This window comes from Saccostrea echinata, unplaced genomic scaffold (genome assembly GCF_033153115.1).
Source record: "Saccostrea echinata isolate AGI-Se365-2 ecotype Australia unplaced genomic scaffold, CSIRO_AGI_Sech_v1 ptg000005l, whole genome shotgun sequence".
In the NCBI taxonomy this organism is placed as follows: domain Eukaryota; kingdom Metazoa; phylum Mollusca; class Bivalvia; order Ostreida; family Ostreidae; genus Saccostrea; species Saccostrea echinata.
This window is the reverse complement of record NW_026889754.1, coordinates 12,534,324-12,550,205: the sequence shown is the minus strand read 5'-3', so window position 1 is coordinate 12,550,205 and position 15,882 is coordinate 12,534,324. Positions and strand designations below refer to the sequence as shown.

At 37.1% G+C, this 15,882-nt stretch overlaps 1 protein-coding gene across 1 annotated transcript; it reads right to left on the bottom strand.

Annotated features, from left to right (window-relative positions):
* Positions 1-477: 477 nt before the first annotated feature.
* Positions 478-6,628, bottom strand: LOC133179889 (uncharacterized). Its single transcript, XM_061314571.1, has 2 exons — positions 791-6,628; positions 478-504 (listed from the first exon to the last, which is right to left on the bottom strand). Exon 1 carries the CDS (start codon positions 6,626-6,628, stop codon positions 1,103-1,105), a length of 5,526 nt encoding a protein of 1,841 aa, XP_061170555.1. The 3' UTR covers positions 478-504; positions 791-1,102.
* Between the last annotated feature and the right edge of the window lie 9,254 nt (positions 6,629-15,882).

Genomic DNA, 15,882 nt, shown 5'->3' with positions numbered 1-15,882 from the left:
ATCATTTTTTAAAGATCTAACTCTGCATTGCATTAAACAGCTGTTAAAGACAACTTACACATATTTCAGAATAAGCGGTCGAATTTACCCCGCGTCCTTAAAATCAGTAGGGGTAACTTCGACCAAAATCAAATGGACGTTTCTTGTGCATTTTGAGAGAAACCCAAGATAAATTTGTAAAATTCTGCAACTTAAAGATATTCCAAGAAGAAATAAAACAATTTTAATTTAATTCGTGCTGTAGGCTGTTGAACAAGGTATGCTGTCTGGAGCAGCTAGCTAAACCTCACACCTCACACCTCATACTTGATCATTGAAGAACACATGGTAACTGGTTCCATATTTATTAACAAGCGAATTCATATTCCAATCAGTGAATGAGCGAATGAGCCTAGGTGAGTGAGACAAAGTGAGCCTATGTGAGTGAGCCTAAGTGAGCGAGTGAGTCTACACGAGCGAGTAAGCGAATGAGCGAGTGAGCGAGTGAGCGAATGAGGTAAATAACTGAAATAAACAAATCAAATACTATAATACTGATATACCAAAAAGACAATAACGGTGTTCCATAGAAATAGCTCACTTATAAACCTTATCATAATAACAAATTACTATAAAGCATATTAGATAAATTGAATAACAATAACTAATTCTCGTGACTTCAGTGACTTTAAACTTTACAAAAAATACCGGTCTGAATAAGTTTTCAATACACAAAAACTCTATAAATAATCACCAAAAAACTTTACAAATAATAGGTATGAAGTTACAAAAGTTTCCTATAAAAACTTACATGGTAATAGGCCACAAATCGTAAGAAGGTAGAATGTTACATGTACATCCTCATGGATGGAACTCTAATGGCAGACTGAATGAAAACTTGCACGAGAAAATGAGGGAGATAACTCCTGACACAAAAGATTTCCACTCAAGGAAGATAATTCAAAAATTTACAAAGAAGGATAACTCTTTCTGATATCTGAATAATACACATATTTCACTCCGTATAATTACACAAAAAAGCAAACAAAAATAAATAAAAAATAAGAACTGTGACAGCACACTCCCCGTCTGATGTTTCTAACATCACATATACAATTACAAGCTATACATCAATGTCATTGGATAGTAGCAGCACCATCTCTGTAACTGGACGAATGAATGTTGACGACTGGCAACCGCGTTTCGCGACACGAATTTCAGCTTTACGAACTTTCCCGTCATCACTGGGAAACACTTTCACAATGACACCCATAGGCCAAAGGTTACGATGAACATCTTTATCGCGAAGTAACACAATATCACCTTGTGTAATGTTTCTTTCACTACGCGTCCACTTGCGACGAATCTGTAAAGTATAAAGATACTCTTTTCTCCAGCGTGTCCAGAATAAATCTGCCATATGCTGTACGCGTTTCCACTGAGCTTGATACATGTTCATCTTGTCAACAGGAAGGTCGACGATCACAGGAGTTTTCTGGGTAAGTATCATGGAAGGGCTCAGAGGGTACGGTTCATCTGCATCTTCCGATAAGGGGACTAATGGTCTGGCATTTACGATTGCTGAAACTTCTGCCATAAATGTCGTCAGTGTTTCATGAGTTAGTGATCTAGCTGGTATCTCCAACATAACTGCATCAATCACACGTCTTACTACTCCAATGAGGCGTTCCCATGCGCCACCCATATGCGAAGAGTGGGGTGGATTAAACTTCCAAGTAGTTCCACACTCATAAAGGAAGTTTTTGATTTTACCGTCTTCCAAGTTGAGTCCAGTTGAATCAATTTTCAGGTCATTTATAGCACCCACGAAATTGGTTCCTTGATCTGAACGAATTTGGGTAACTTTTCCTCGAATGGCTTCAAACCGCTTAAAGGCATTGATAAATGATGAAGAGCTTAACTCCTCCACAACTTCAATGTGAATTCCTCTCGTTGTAAGGCAGGTAAATAAGATTGCCCATCTTTTCGAGTTTGCAGATCCTCCACGCGTCCGACGAGTAACTATCTCCCATGGTCCAAACGTATCCAGGCCAATGTAAGTAAATGGTGGACTAGGCTCCAAACGATCGGTAGGAAGGTCCGACATTTTTTGACACAATAGCTTTCCACGTAATTTTCTGCATTTGACACAGTTGTGAAGTATGGATGAAACTAATTTTCTGGCTCCTATTATCCAGAATCCAGCACTACGAATCGCTCCTGCTGTTAAGTGGCGACCTTGATGTTTACAGAGTTCATGATAGTCACGAACAATCAACAACGCTATATGATGGTTTCTGGGTATTATCACTGGATTTTTCTCATTGATTGGTAAAGAACTTTTGTTGAGACGTCCTCCGACTCTCAGTATTCCATCTTTATCCAAGAATGGCGAAAGAGGTAAAATGTTACTATCTCTAGGTAGAGGTTTTTCTTTCAATATGCACTGAATTTCTTCTAAATACACTTCATTCTGCACAATTTTGATGATAAGTTTCTCAGCTTTGTTGAAATTTTCCACAGTTCTTGAATCTTCACACACATGCCACCCAGAGCATTTACTGTCTCCTTGTTGAAAGGAATGTGCTATATGCTGAAGTCTGGCAATAGTTTCAACAAGTTTCTTCCATTGCGAAAAACATGAGAATCTTTCTGATTTCAGTCCAAGTCTAGAGATGTCAACCTTTAGACAAGTGATTTCTTGTCTGACTTCCCTGTCTGAATCTGGGTCCACCATCTCATAAGATACGCATGGGTGCTGAATCTGTTGTAAGTGTGCAGGTGATGGTCCTAAGAGCCAAGTACTGTTTTGTAGAGCTTTAACTGGTATCTGTCTTGTTGCTTGATCAGCTGGATTTTTGTCTGTTGATATGTATGACCACTGATCTGGTTTGGTCACTTTACGAATTTGCATCACTCTGTTTGCCACATACTGATAGAATCTCCTTGAATTGTTGAAAATATATCCCAACACTACTTTACTATCACAGTAAAACTTAAAATGTTCAATCGGTAATTCTAGCTGTTCTGATACACACTTAGCAATTTCCACAGCTAGCACAGCGCCACAAAGTTCTAAACGTGGTATCGAATGTCCTTTTAAGGGCGCAAGTTTTGATTTGCCGAGGATAAATCCAAAGTTTCCTTGTGATTCTACATAGGCCACTGCTGATATTGCTGATTCTGAAGCATCACAAAAAATGTGAATTGTTTTGTTCATTGTCTCACTCCACGACTGAGTCAGTTCTATGTAAACTCTTGGGATGTGTAGATTTTGGAGATGTTGTAAGGAATTTTTCCATTTTTCCCACTGAGTAGACTGATTTTCTGGTAAAGGTTCATCCCAGTTGACCGTTTCTTGAAGTAGATTCCTCATAAGTGACTTGCCTTGGATGATAATTGGGGCGAGAAATCCTAGGGGGTCAAATATACTATTTATTGTTGATAACACACCTCTTCTTGTGAATGGTTTGACATCATTTGAAATTTTAAAGAAAAACGAATCTGACTGTAAGTCCCAATTAAGTCCTAGACTGCGCTGTGTTGGTAGATTGTCTTTTGATAAATCCAAGTCTTTCATTTCACTTGACAGATCACTAGGTGGAAAAGCGTTCATAACTTCCTGGTTGTTTGAAGCTATTTTGTGTAGACGTAATTTCCCATAACTCAATGCTTTCTGTGTTCTTTTCATTAGGTCCACAGCTTTTTCTACAGTAGGTTGTGATGTTAATCCATCATCCACATAAAAATCACGTTCTACATACTGAATTACATCTGTCCCAAACATATCTTCTACTTCCTTCACAGTCTTGCGTAATCCGTAGGTTGCGATGGCTGGCGAGGGACTGTTTCCGAAGACGTGAACAGTCATACGGTATTCGATCAGTCTCTTTTCAGGATTGTTGTCTTCATGCCATAGAAATCGCAAGAAATTTCGATGAGGTTCACAGACTTTAAAACAATAAAACATCTGTTCAATATCTCCAATTAATGCGACTTTCTCTCTGCGGAACCGTAGTAAAACACCCAGAAGACTGTTTGTCAAGTCTGGTCCGGTAAGTAGTACGTCGTTAAGCGACTTTCCTTCGAATTTTGCTGAAGAATCAAACACAACTCGAATTTTGTTTGGTTTCTTTGGGTTGTAAACTCCAAACAATGGTAAGTACCAACACTCTTCTCCATTCTGTAGAGGCGGTGCTATTTCTGCATGATGATTCTTGAACAATGCATCCATAAATTCCACAAAATGTTCTTTCTTTGTAGGATCCTTCTGCAAAGTGTAATCTAACTGTTTTGCTCTCTTCCTAGCTTGATCATAGTTGTTTACTAGTCTTTGACGGTCCTTACGAAAAGGAAGTGGAGCTTGCCAATGTCCATCAAGATCTTTTGTAAATTCTAAATTCATGATGTCTAAGAACTCATGATCATCCATAGAAAGTCCTAACTCTTCATCATTCTCTGTCCTCTGAAAAACACTTTCACCAATTTCAGTTTTTGTACACATGATGTTTGTTGAGGTTTCATTGAGGATTTTTTCTTTGACCTGTAAGTTACTGTTGCAAGGTAGCATCAGAGTTGGACGGCCATCAGGTAGAACACAAGTTTTCATGACATTAATGACATCTGGTTTATGGGTTTTTCCCAAACAAGTCTCACCAATGATAGTCCAACCAAGGGACAGTTTTTGGGCATAGGGTTGATTTCCCAATCCAATGCGTTGGTCTAAAACGTGATGTGCTTTGGTTATGTCCCTTCCTATCAGTAACAGGATTTCTGCATTAGGATCAACTGGTGGTATGTGATCAGCAATGTCATGCAAATGTTCATAATGTAGGGCTACATCTGGTGTAGGAATTTCCTCTCTGACTTCAGGAATTTCATCACACTCAATGATGGTAGGTATATCTATACAGTTTTGTCCATCTAATGACTCAACAACTAATCCATGAACTTTACGTCCTGACCTTTGAACTTTTCCTGAACAAGATGTTAACAGGTAATTTGTCATAGTTCCATGAGTGTCCATAAGATCAAAGAGTTCTGGTTTAGCAAGTGTTCTGTTTGACTGGTCATCAATCACTGCATAAATTTTCACAGATTTTTGCGGACAGTGTTTTGGGTACACATGCACCAGAATGGTTTTAGCACAAGATTTTCCACCAAATGTTTGTCCACAGATTTGTGTACACTTAGAATTCACAGCTGGGTTGTTCACATTTTCAGAATCTAAAACTTGTCTCTCAGTGAAATTCTCCCCGCCATAGTTTCTCCAAGGGTATGAAGTCTGAACTTTTGTCCTGTTCACATGTAATGGTGATGTGTGAAATTTGCTTCCACATTCTCCACACTGCACATCAGAATGACACTCTGCTTGTTTATGATCTCTTGAACAACATCTATAACACAAATTGTTATCTTTCAAGATCTTCCTCCGTTCGTCAAATGGCTTTGTTCTGAAAGCTCTGCACTGTTCCAAGGAATGGTTTGTCTTATGAAGGGGACACTGGTTTTCTTTTCCTGAGTTACGAAGAATCAGTGGTTGCCGAGACACAGCTGTTTTCCTGCTTGAAATCTTCAGAGTTTTGTCACTGTGTTTCTGCATATGCAAGTTTCTATCTGTATAAGCAAAACTGGGATTGTTCTTGATACGGCTTTGCTCACGAATAAAGTTTGCAAATACATGAAATGGGGGAAACACAACATGATGTTCACTTATGTATTTCACTGCTGTATTCGTCCATTTTTCTTGAAGTTGGTACGGAAGCTTCATGACGATAGGTGTCACTCCTGTCGACGCATCAAAATATGCAAGTAATGACTGGTAACGGATATCTTCTTTTGCTGCTAGGATTTCATCCAAAATATCAGACAAGTCATATAGACGACGATAATCTTTCGATGTAATAGGAGCAAATGAGTTCAGTTTTGTTTTTAAAGCAGATTCTATCATTTCAGGACAACCAAATCTCTCCTCTAATCTTTGCCAAATTCTCTGAAGTCCATGCACTGGATTGCTGGCACTTGCTGCTTTAATGCTGATAATCTGTTGTTGTGCTGATAGACTAGTGAATTTGATAAGAAAGTCAATTTCCTCTTCTGGTGTCACTTGTAAGTCTCTCATAACAGATTTAAAGGTTGCTTTCCATGACGGGTAGAATTCAGGTTTGTCATTAAATTTGATGAGACGTGAAAGCATCAAGTCTTTTTTCAAGAGATAACGAGTGAAATCTGAAGTCACTGCTTGTCCTCCTACACTCCAGGACGGCTGTGGTGGAAAGTATGGAAGAGCCTGAGGATTCAGTATAGATGTACAAGGTTCTGGAATGCAACTCTGACTATGTTGATTAACATTTTCTTTCACAATAGTTTCAGGTTCTACACAAATGTTTTTATTTTGAGTTCTGATTTGAGCATGTTGCTCTACATATGATTTTGTACGTTCTTTACTGTCAACACTCTCTAAATGTTTAATACATGTGTCACTATGACCACACTGACTTCCTTCCTCTTCACTGAGAATTTCCGCTTCAGCAACTGCGACTTCCTTTTTAACAGATAGTAATTGTAGATCTGCTTCTAAATCGTCTGTCATTTTCTGAGACTTAGCTCTTTCTAATGCTAGAAGAGATTGTTCCTTCTTAATTTTCATTTCAAGTTCGGTATATTTTAATTTGGCACGGGCAATTTCTGCTTTCTTTCTCTTTTCAATGAGCTTTGTTTACTGCTGATTGAAGAAGTTTGTGAGGCATTTTCTTGTGATCTCTTAGTTGACCTATTTGAATGAACATCTTCTTCCTGAGGTGGTTTCTGTTCATGAAGCTGTGGTGACTGTTGGTACAATGCATTCAGTTTTCTGAAAGCAGTATCAAATAAGATAGAATATCCTTTCTTCGAAAACTTGAGTTTTTGAAGTTCATGTACACATTTTTCAGTTCGATGTCTTTCCAGAAAACCACAGAATTCACTGAAGAGTACGTCGATTGCATCTATTCTTGTTTTTAATTGTGATTTCAAATGTATGATGAGTTCTGGATTTTTAGAAGATGTGTGGTCTACTTCCTCGATGATAGTGTCTACATTTTTCCATAACTTTTGTAAACGAGCTGAGTAAGTGTTAATCTGTTTGTCTAGGAGTTCTTGACCTTTCTCAGTTAGATCCCTGTGACGTTTCGGCCTGGCAGAGGCCGGGTTTTTGTCATCTTCTTCTTGATCAACCATCTGGTGTTCGTCATCTTCTTCTTCTTGATGATGATCACTCATCCTCAAATTCTGGGTTTGGTTCTGGCCAATTGACATTTATTTACTATGCTGTCTGGAGCAGCTAGCTAAACCTCACACCTCATACTTGATCATTGAAGAACACATGGTAAATGGTTCCATATTTATTAACAAGAGAATTCATATTCCAATCAGTGAATGAGCGAATGAGCCTAGGTGAGTGAGACAAAGTGAGCCTATGTGAGTGAGCCTAAGTGAGCGAGTGAGCGAATGAGGTAAATAACTGAAATAAACAAATCAAATACTATAATACTGATATACCAAAAAGACAATAACGGTGTTCCATAGAAATAGCTCACTTATAAACCTTATCATAATAACAAATTACTATAAAGCATATTAGATAAATTGAATAACAATAACTAATTCTCGTGACTTCAGTGACTTTAAACTTTACAAAAAATACCGGTCTGAATAAGTTTTCAATACACAAAAACTCTATAAATAATCACCAAAAAACTTTACAAATAATAGGTATGAAGTTACAAAAGTTTCCTATAAAAACTTACATGGTAATAGGCCACAAATCGTAAGAAGGTAGAATGTTACATGTACATCCTCATGGATGGAACTCTAATGGCAGACTGAATGAAAACTTGCACGAGAAAATGAGGGAGATAACTCCTGACACAAAAGATTTCCACTCAAGGAAGATAATTCAAAAATTTACAAAGAAGGATAACTCTTTCTGATATCTGAATAATACACATATTTCACTCCGTATAATTACACAAAAAAGCAAACAAAAATAAATAAAAAATAAGAACTGTGACAGCACACAAGGTTAAACTTAAAAAGAGGTTGTACGAGTTGTCTCTCTTGCATTTCCTTGATCAAATCAAGCGCACTGAAGACGGAGACATCGAACATCCAACTGGAGACATAAATAATAGTAAAAAATTTATTTATATCTCTGATCAAGCCATATTTGCGATGAATAATTATACTTGGACACACAATTTGAGGAATAGTTTTCTATAATTCCGAATAAATTAAACTTGTCTCAACACTTCCGTAGATCTTTGTGTGGTGTTGTGTTCCTGTGGTCGAAATTAAACGGTGGTCGAAATTACCCTGACTTACCCTATAAAAATCCTAAACTTCCGCTATCCTGTCTAAATCCATTCTGTATTACAACAATTCACTACACAACTGCAACTGCAACTCCTTTAACTGTTTAAATTCGCTCCCTTGTATACTATACTGAGCCTCCACAATGTGGGGAGTGAAAAATCTACCTCCTCTAAGTGGGGAGGCAATGCATAACATTAAACACTGACCACCTGTGATTAACTAATTATCACTATAATTAAAAAGCAATAAATCGTCCTAGCCTACAAATAGATAAGACTAAACAGCTAAATAGAAAATTAATAACAGGTAGCTATAATCATGATAACAATCCGGAATCTGAAAATCAACTATTATAAATTTGCTACAACTCTCCCCCACTTAATTTTTGACTCCGTTCAAAATAAAGAAAAAAAAACTAACTAAAAACTAAGCTAAGCGAAACATTGAAAAAAAATGAAACAGAAAAACATACATGTCAGATAACAAATAAAATCAGCAATACACGTACTTTAACTTGACATACTAAATCAAATAAAAGTAATAAAAGATTTTCACATACATGTACAATAATAAACAATAAAACAAAAAAACATTAATGAAATAAATCCTATTGTACATTGTGACATCTGTGAATAATATAAACCAAACGATGAAATTATATAAATCAAGACATAAATGACAATAAAAAAATTTATCCTTTTACACATTCACAGTTAGCATAAGTTTACAATACATGTATTTACATTTAAGTCAGTTACAATAGATTTCATTCATTTAATTCCACAATTCTCACTTTACGATTGCGAAAGTGTTCTGGCACTTCATTTAAAATGTCAGTTGCAAATTTCACCAGATCCACTTCATCTGGATTTACAGTTTCTGAATGGGAGATTTCGGTATCCCGAACAATTTCTGAATTACCGTCACTGTGATAGATGGTTTTCTTTGTCATTTTTAGAATGATGGTTTCTGTCACTGTTGTTGAGGAACGGTCATTTGGCATCGAATCCGCAATGCTAACACTGTTTTCAGAGTTACTAGGTTCATTGAGGTTTGAGTGCACCTCCTCACTGCCATCTAAAATGTCCTCTAAAAACGCATTCACTTCGGCGTTGTTGGATGAGTTTAAAAGCTCATTTTCTAAGTCGGACCCAATGGACGCCAATCTTCGTCTTCGCTAATTGGATCATATTCCGTTGACGGACGGGGTGGGGAGTTCTCAGGAGTTATGTCCTCATATATGGAGCTGACGAAAACTACCTTCTTAGCCTCATTTAGTTCCTCCTGCGACATCTTCTTTTTCTTAATTTGTTTCACTTCAGTTCTCGCATTTTTGTCGGAAAGTTTGTGAGAATTTTGTAAATGTCTTTTTAGGCTGAAAGTTCTCGAAAATGGTCGCTGGCAATAAGTACGGTTAACAATAAATTGGTCCAAATGGTTTTCTCTAATGTGTCGTTGTAAATTATCCTTCCTTATAATATTTCTTCCACAAAATTCGCATAACATTACTCTCAAAAATTTTCCTAGAATGGTTACAATAAGTAGCGCTTCTGTAATTTAACTACACGGCCCCTACGTGTCAAGGTGGTGCTAAGCTGCGACTCCTGTTCCACGTTTCTTTAGTCTTTTGAAGTTCCGTCGTTTCCGTATGGGGTGTCGAGACAGTTAAGTCGTTCTGGTTGGGGAGCGGCAAACTAGAAACGTCAGGGTTTTCTGGATCAGCATCATAATTAACACCTGATAAAGTTTTACTGCCGTGGTATCGTTTAAGGTTATCTGAGTGAATAATAACGGGTTTTGAATTTTCCGAATGTTTAATCTGGTATAATACATCTGATAGTCTTTTTGTGATAATCCATGGTCCAGTCCATTTTCTAGCCAATTTTTGTTTTGTTCCTTCCACAATTTTTGGTTGACTAGGGCGCACTAAATCTCCAACTTCGTATGTTACTTCTCGTAAATTTCTGTCAAAATTTCGTTTCTGTCTCTCGGAGTTATTTTTCATCGTTTCCCTCGCCAATTGATGAATTTCTATCAGTTTGTCTTCTAAGTTGCGCACATATTCTGCGTCATTAACTTCGATATCACTGTTTGTTAGATCTTTTTCAGTCATGAGATTCAGTGGTAATTTTGCTTCTCTTCCAAATACCATCCTATATGGTGACATACCCGTAGTTTCGTGTGGCGTAGTATTATATGCAAGAACAATACCATCGATGTAAGTATCCCAGTCTGTTTGGTTTGAGCATATATATTTGGACAACATTTCTTTAATTGTTCGGTTCAGTCGTTCGACCATTCCGTCTGATCGTGGATGATATGGGGTTGTCCGGGTTTGCTAATCTGAAATATCCGGCACAAGCCTTGGAATAAGTGACTCTCAAATTGTCTCCCTTGATCTGAATGAATTTCACCTGGACATCCATATCGTTTTATCCAGCCTTTAAAAATCACTTCAGCAACTGTCTCTGCTTCTAAGTTTACCAAAAGAAAAATCTCCATGAATTTGGTAAAGTAGTCAGCAACTACTAACAAATAAGAATATCCTTTGTCCGATTTTGGAAAAGGTCCAGTAGTATCAATTGCTATTCTTTCAAACGGTTCACCACTGAAATATTGCTTCATGCAGGATCTTTTCTTTCTTGGTGGATTTTTCCGCTCCTCACAAATATCACAGGATAAGACATAATCATGCACACTTTGTCGCATTCTTGGCCAGTAATAAAGCGAACTTCGCACTTTCGCAAGCGTTCTCTTTTCTCCCATATGTCCGGCACTAATGGAATCATGCAGCTGCCATAGCACAACACTTCGTAATTTCCGAGGAACACATATTTTGTAATCCTCATTTCCAGGATTTATCCAACGAATGCACAGTATTCCATGATCCATGTATAATAAATCCCATCTTGAAAACCAAAATTTACACTCAGAATTTTCACGCGATATCACTGATAACGGAGGTTTCTCGCCTTTTTCCTGCCACTGGATAATAATGCGCATTCCGCTATCTTCGAGTTGATGCTTTTGAATGTTCTGAATATCCAATGGTTCTGTTGTCTCTTTTCTAGCTTTTGCTCTGGTAGGCCTGTTAGCTCTATGCCTTTTATCTCCTAGTATTGGTGCACAGTCACTGACATTAACACTAAAAAGTCTGTCTAGAGCAAACACGTCTTCTTCTGTGATTGTGTTAAAAGTTCCCCGTAATTCACTAACATGAGAGAATTTGTCACTGTCACTATTTGTAGATTCACGTTTTCACTGTTTACAAGTTGAATCACATGGAATTCTAGACATCGCATCCGCATTTCCATGCTGCTTCCCAGAACGGTGTTCAATTCGGAATATATATGGTCCTAACTGTTGAAGCCACCTAGCCATCTGACCTTCTGGTTCTTTCATCTTAGGAAGCCACACTAGTGACCCGTGATCGGTCCGTAACAAGAATTCTCGTCCCAGTAAATAATGTTTGAATTGTTTGATGAAATACACTACTGCGAGCATTTCTTTTCTTGTAACACAGTAGTTTTTCTCTGAGTTAGACAGTACACGACTTCCATAGCAAATAACAACTTCTCTACCATCTTGTATTTGTGACAGGACTGCTCCAATAGCATCATTACTGGCATCTGTATCCAGTATGAATTCACTTCCTTTTACATCCGGGTAACCAAGAATTGGTGCTGACACAAGTTCCTCCTTTAGCAATTCAAAAGCTTCTGTACATTCAAAAGTCCAGTTCCATGTACTATTTTCACCAGTGAGAGCATGTAAACACTTTGCTATTTTAGCAAATCCGTTGATAAATCTACGATAATATGCTGCCAGTCCAAGAAAGCTTCTAAGTTCAGAGACATTCTTTGGTACTTTCCATTCTTTCACTAATGTAATCTTGGACAAATCAGTTTTTATTCCTTCTTGAGATACATGTCCAAGGAAATTCACTTCCTTCTGGAAAAAGTTGCACTTTTTAGCCTTCAATTTTAAATTTGCCTTTTGTAATCGATCAAGTACTAAGTTCAAGTTCTCTAGATGTGTATCAAAGTCACGGCTGTGAACTATGATATCGTCCAGGTACAACACTGATATTCGCCACTGTAATCCGCTCAAAACGTTTTCAATAACACGCTGAAAAGTAGCTGGTGCATTGCACAGTCCGAATGACATTACTGTGTATTGATATAATCCTCTACGAGGGGTAGCAAATGCTGTTTTCTCTTTATCACCCTTGTGCATGGGAATTTGGTGGTAAGCCATGTTAAGTCTAACGACGAAAACCACGCAGATCCTGCTAAGGAATCAAGATCATCTGCTACTCTGGGAATTGGATAAGCATCCTTGATGGTGTTTGCGTTCAGCTTCCGGTAGTCTACACATAGTCTCCAGCTCTTATCTTTCTTCTGCACTAAGACAAGGGGAGATGACCAAGGACTATTAGACTTCTCAATTAGCCCTTGTTCTTCCAGTTTCTGTATCTCATTATCCATAACCTCACGTTTAAAGATTCGGACTCTTCGTACAGCTTCTTTAAAAGGTATTTCTTCTTTCAGTTTTATAAAATGTTCTCCAACACGTGCCCTCTCAGCTGGTTTACTCGGGTCAGCAAAAACTTCTACACGACTCAGGAGAAAATCTTTGAATTTCTTTGTTTGCTCATCAGTCAAATGTTCACATCCCTCAGTGAACACCGGCTCAAGGAAATCTGGCAATTTCCTATTTGACGTCTCATCCACACTACAAACATCTGTAACTTCGACAGAAGATGAAACACACTCAACTGGTTCAACGAATGCTACGGCCTTATTCTCTTTCACACGTACTTCCTGCTTAAATGGATTAAATACTCGTAAATAGATGCAACTCTGTTCAGCATCCAAACTCACAAGCACACGAGCAACCGCTAATCGATGGCTAAGTACAAAATTCTGCAAGGGCACTAAAATTCCTACACCTCCTCCTGGTCCTGAGTAAACTCTAGCTTTAATAATTGCTTCATTATGTGGTGGAATTACACAGTCCTCTATGGAAAACACATGAGATCCCTGTAAACTACTATCTGATACACATTTTAGGATACACAAATTACGATCAAAGTTCCACTGGCATTTAAATCTTGTAATGAAATCCACCAGCAGGACTAAGAACGATGATATCGCCAGAAATTCTCTCGTAAGACAATACAAGAGATGTCCTGGAAAATAGTGGTAAACATTAACCAGCACCATCACACACAGTAAAATCACGGTAGTCCAAAATCTCAGAACAGAACTCCATCTAGAATTCTTATATTCCACACTTTGGGAATGCACATTGCTATCATGCACTGATGTAGATTCATTGTACTCTGTAGGTATTTGAATAGGTGATGGCGATTCCCTATCAAAGTCCGGTAACAGTTTACGCCTTGCTACTGATCCTGGCGTTTTTGGTGATGTTCCTACTTGTAATTCAGGTGTGCTGGCCGAGGGTATATTACCAGTTAACTCCATGTCTCTGGGTGAAAACGTCGTGTGTTCCCCTCCATACATGATGTTAAGAATTAGTGCACAATGTGTCAATGCAACAAATGCAGTAAATAAATCCAGTGTAAATACTCGTTCGTGGCGGACTAAATAAGATTAAATCACTCAAAGTCTCTAGAATTCATCGTAGGCTTTGATTCTGCATCCACAAAATGGGCACTTGTAATATTTACTAATATGTCCATTTTTCCGGTGAATACAATGGCGATTCTCACTTTTCACAAACATTACATAGCAGTTTGGACATTCTTTTCGGAGGTTAACATTAACACTTCCAATTAACACAAAATTTCCTAACCTTTCTAAATTGTATACGTTGACAAAACTCATTTTTGTGAATGTACTAGCGGTATTCCCTATGACCACAACCAGGGCAAGAAAATCGGAACACTGAGATTGCACATTTTTCACATTCAAATATAACTTTGTTTTTGGCCTTAGATTTGGAAAATATTTTATTACATTTGGTACACTTCAAATTGTAATGTTCCAAGTCCACAAAAGATTTGACATAACCAACTCCGTTTTTCTAGATTTTATAATGTTTCACAAATGAAAATTTATCCATTTTCAATGTCACTGAACTATCCAACACCGGGTAATACTTTCGCTAGCATGAACGGTTCGTAAAATCCATGAAATTCATATTGATCCCACAAATCAACATGGATCCCACCGCTGCCACCAGTTGTAGCGCAGGCCGAGCTGCGGGGGAGTCAGCTTAAACATTTACTGTCCGAGAGGTTTTTATTTAAATTCTCATCTTTCCTCAGTATTGTGCTGAATGACTATGAAGTCCACATAAAAGTTCACTAATTTATTTACATATCTACACAAAATATTTACACATATATAGTCCACACTTCACATTAGAAATAATAGTAAAATAATCCAGATGAATATATAAAAATCCTAAACTCCCGCTATCCTGTCTAAATCCATTCTGTATTACAACAATTCACTACACAACTGCAACTCCTTTAACTGTTCAAATTCGCTCCCTTATATACTATACTGAGCCTCCACAATGTTGGGAGTGAAAAATCTACCTCTTCTAAGTGGGAAGGCAATACATAACATTAAATAATGACCACCTGTGATTAACTAATTATCACTATAATTAAAAAGCAATAAATCGTCCTAGCTTGCAAATAGATAAGACTAAACAGCTAAATAGAAAATTAATAACAGGTAGCTATAATCATGATAACAATCCGGAATCTGAAAATCAACTATTATAAATTTGCTACACATACGTATTATCACAATTTTATTACATTATACACAGAAAAAATCAGAATGGTATGGTATTACTCTTCTGTACATGAAAAGCAGCGCATGCATTATAGAACAAATTTACATGGTTTGGCGCTTCTATGCATGAAAAGATAGTACAAATATTGTAACACATAATAAATACATATATACAGACAGGACAAATGAAGAATGGATCACAGCTTTTTTTCATTTCTTAACTTAAAAGCTAAATGCAAAAATTTTCCGAAATTACAGAGCTCAGAAAAGTTTTGGACACTCAGTAAATGAACTAGTTTAAATGCGGATGGGTTTTTTTTCAGTAATAACTTTTAATATATTTACTTCTCAGTTCTTTGTATAAGGGACAAATCAAAACAAAATGAAATTCATCTATGTTGGTTTTACAAAATTCACAAAATCTTCTTTCTTTTACAATATTTCTATGTCGCCCGGTTTCAGTTGCAAGGATATGTGAAGACATTCTACTTATTTGTTTTTTGTAAAGAGGAGGTATTGACTTTCTTAAATAATACTGCAATGTTAAATAATCTACAATATATCTGTAAAAAATACATTTTGTTGAACAATTAATTTCAGCCATGAGATTTTGTATGAAATTATCTGTTATTCTTTGTTTGATAGTAGGAAAATGTTTATTAATCAATTTCTTGTCTTGTTCATACCAGATAAATCCATGTCCATTTTCAAAAAGTTTTTCCTTGATATTTACAACCCAGCTGTCAGAGTGTTTGCTGGAATATTCACATTCATC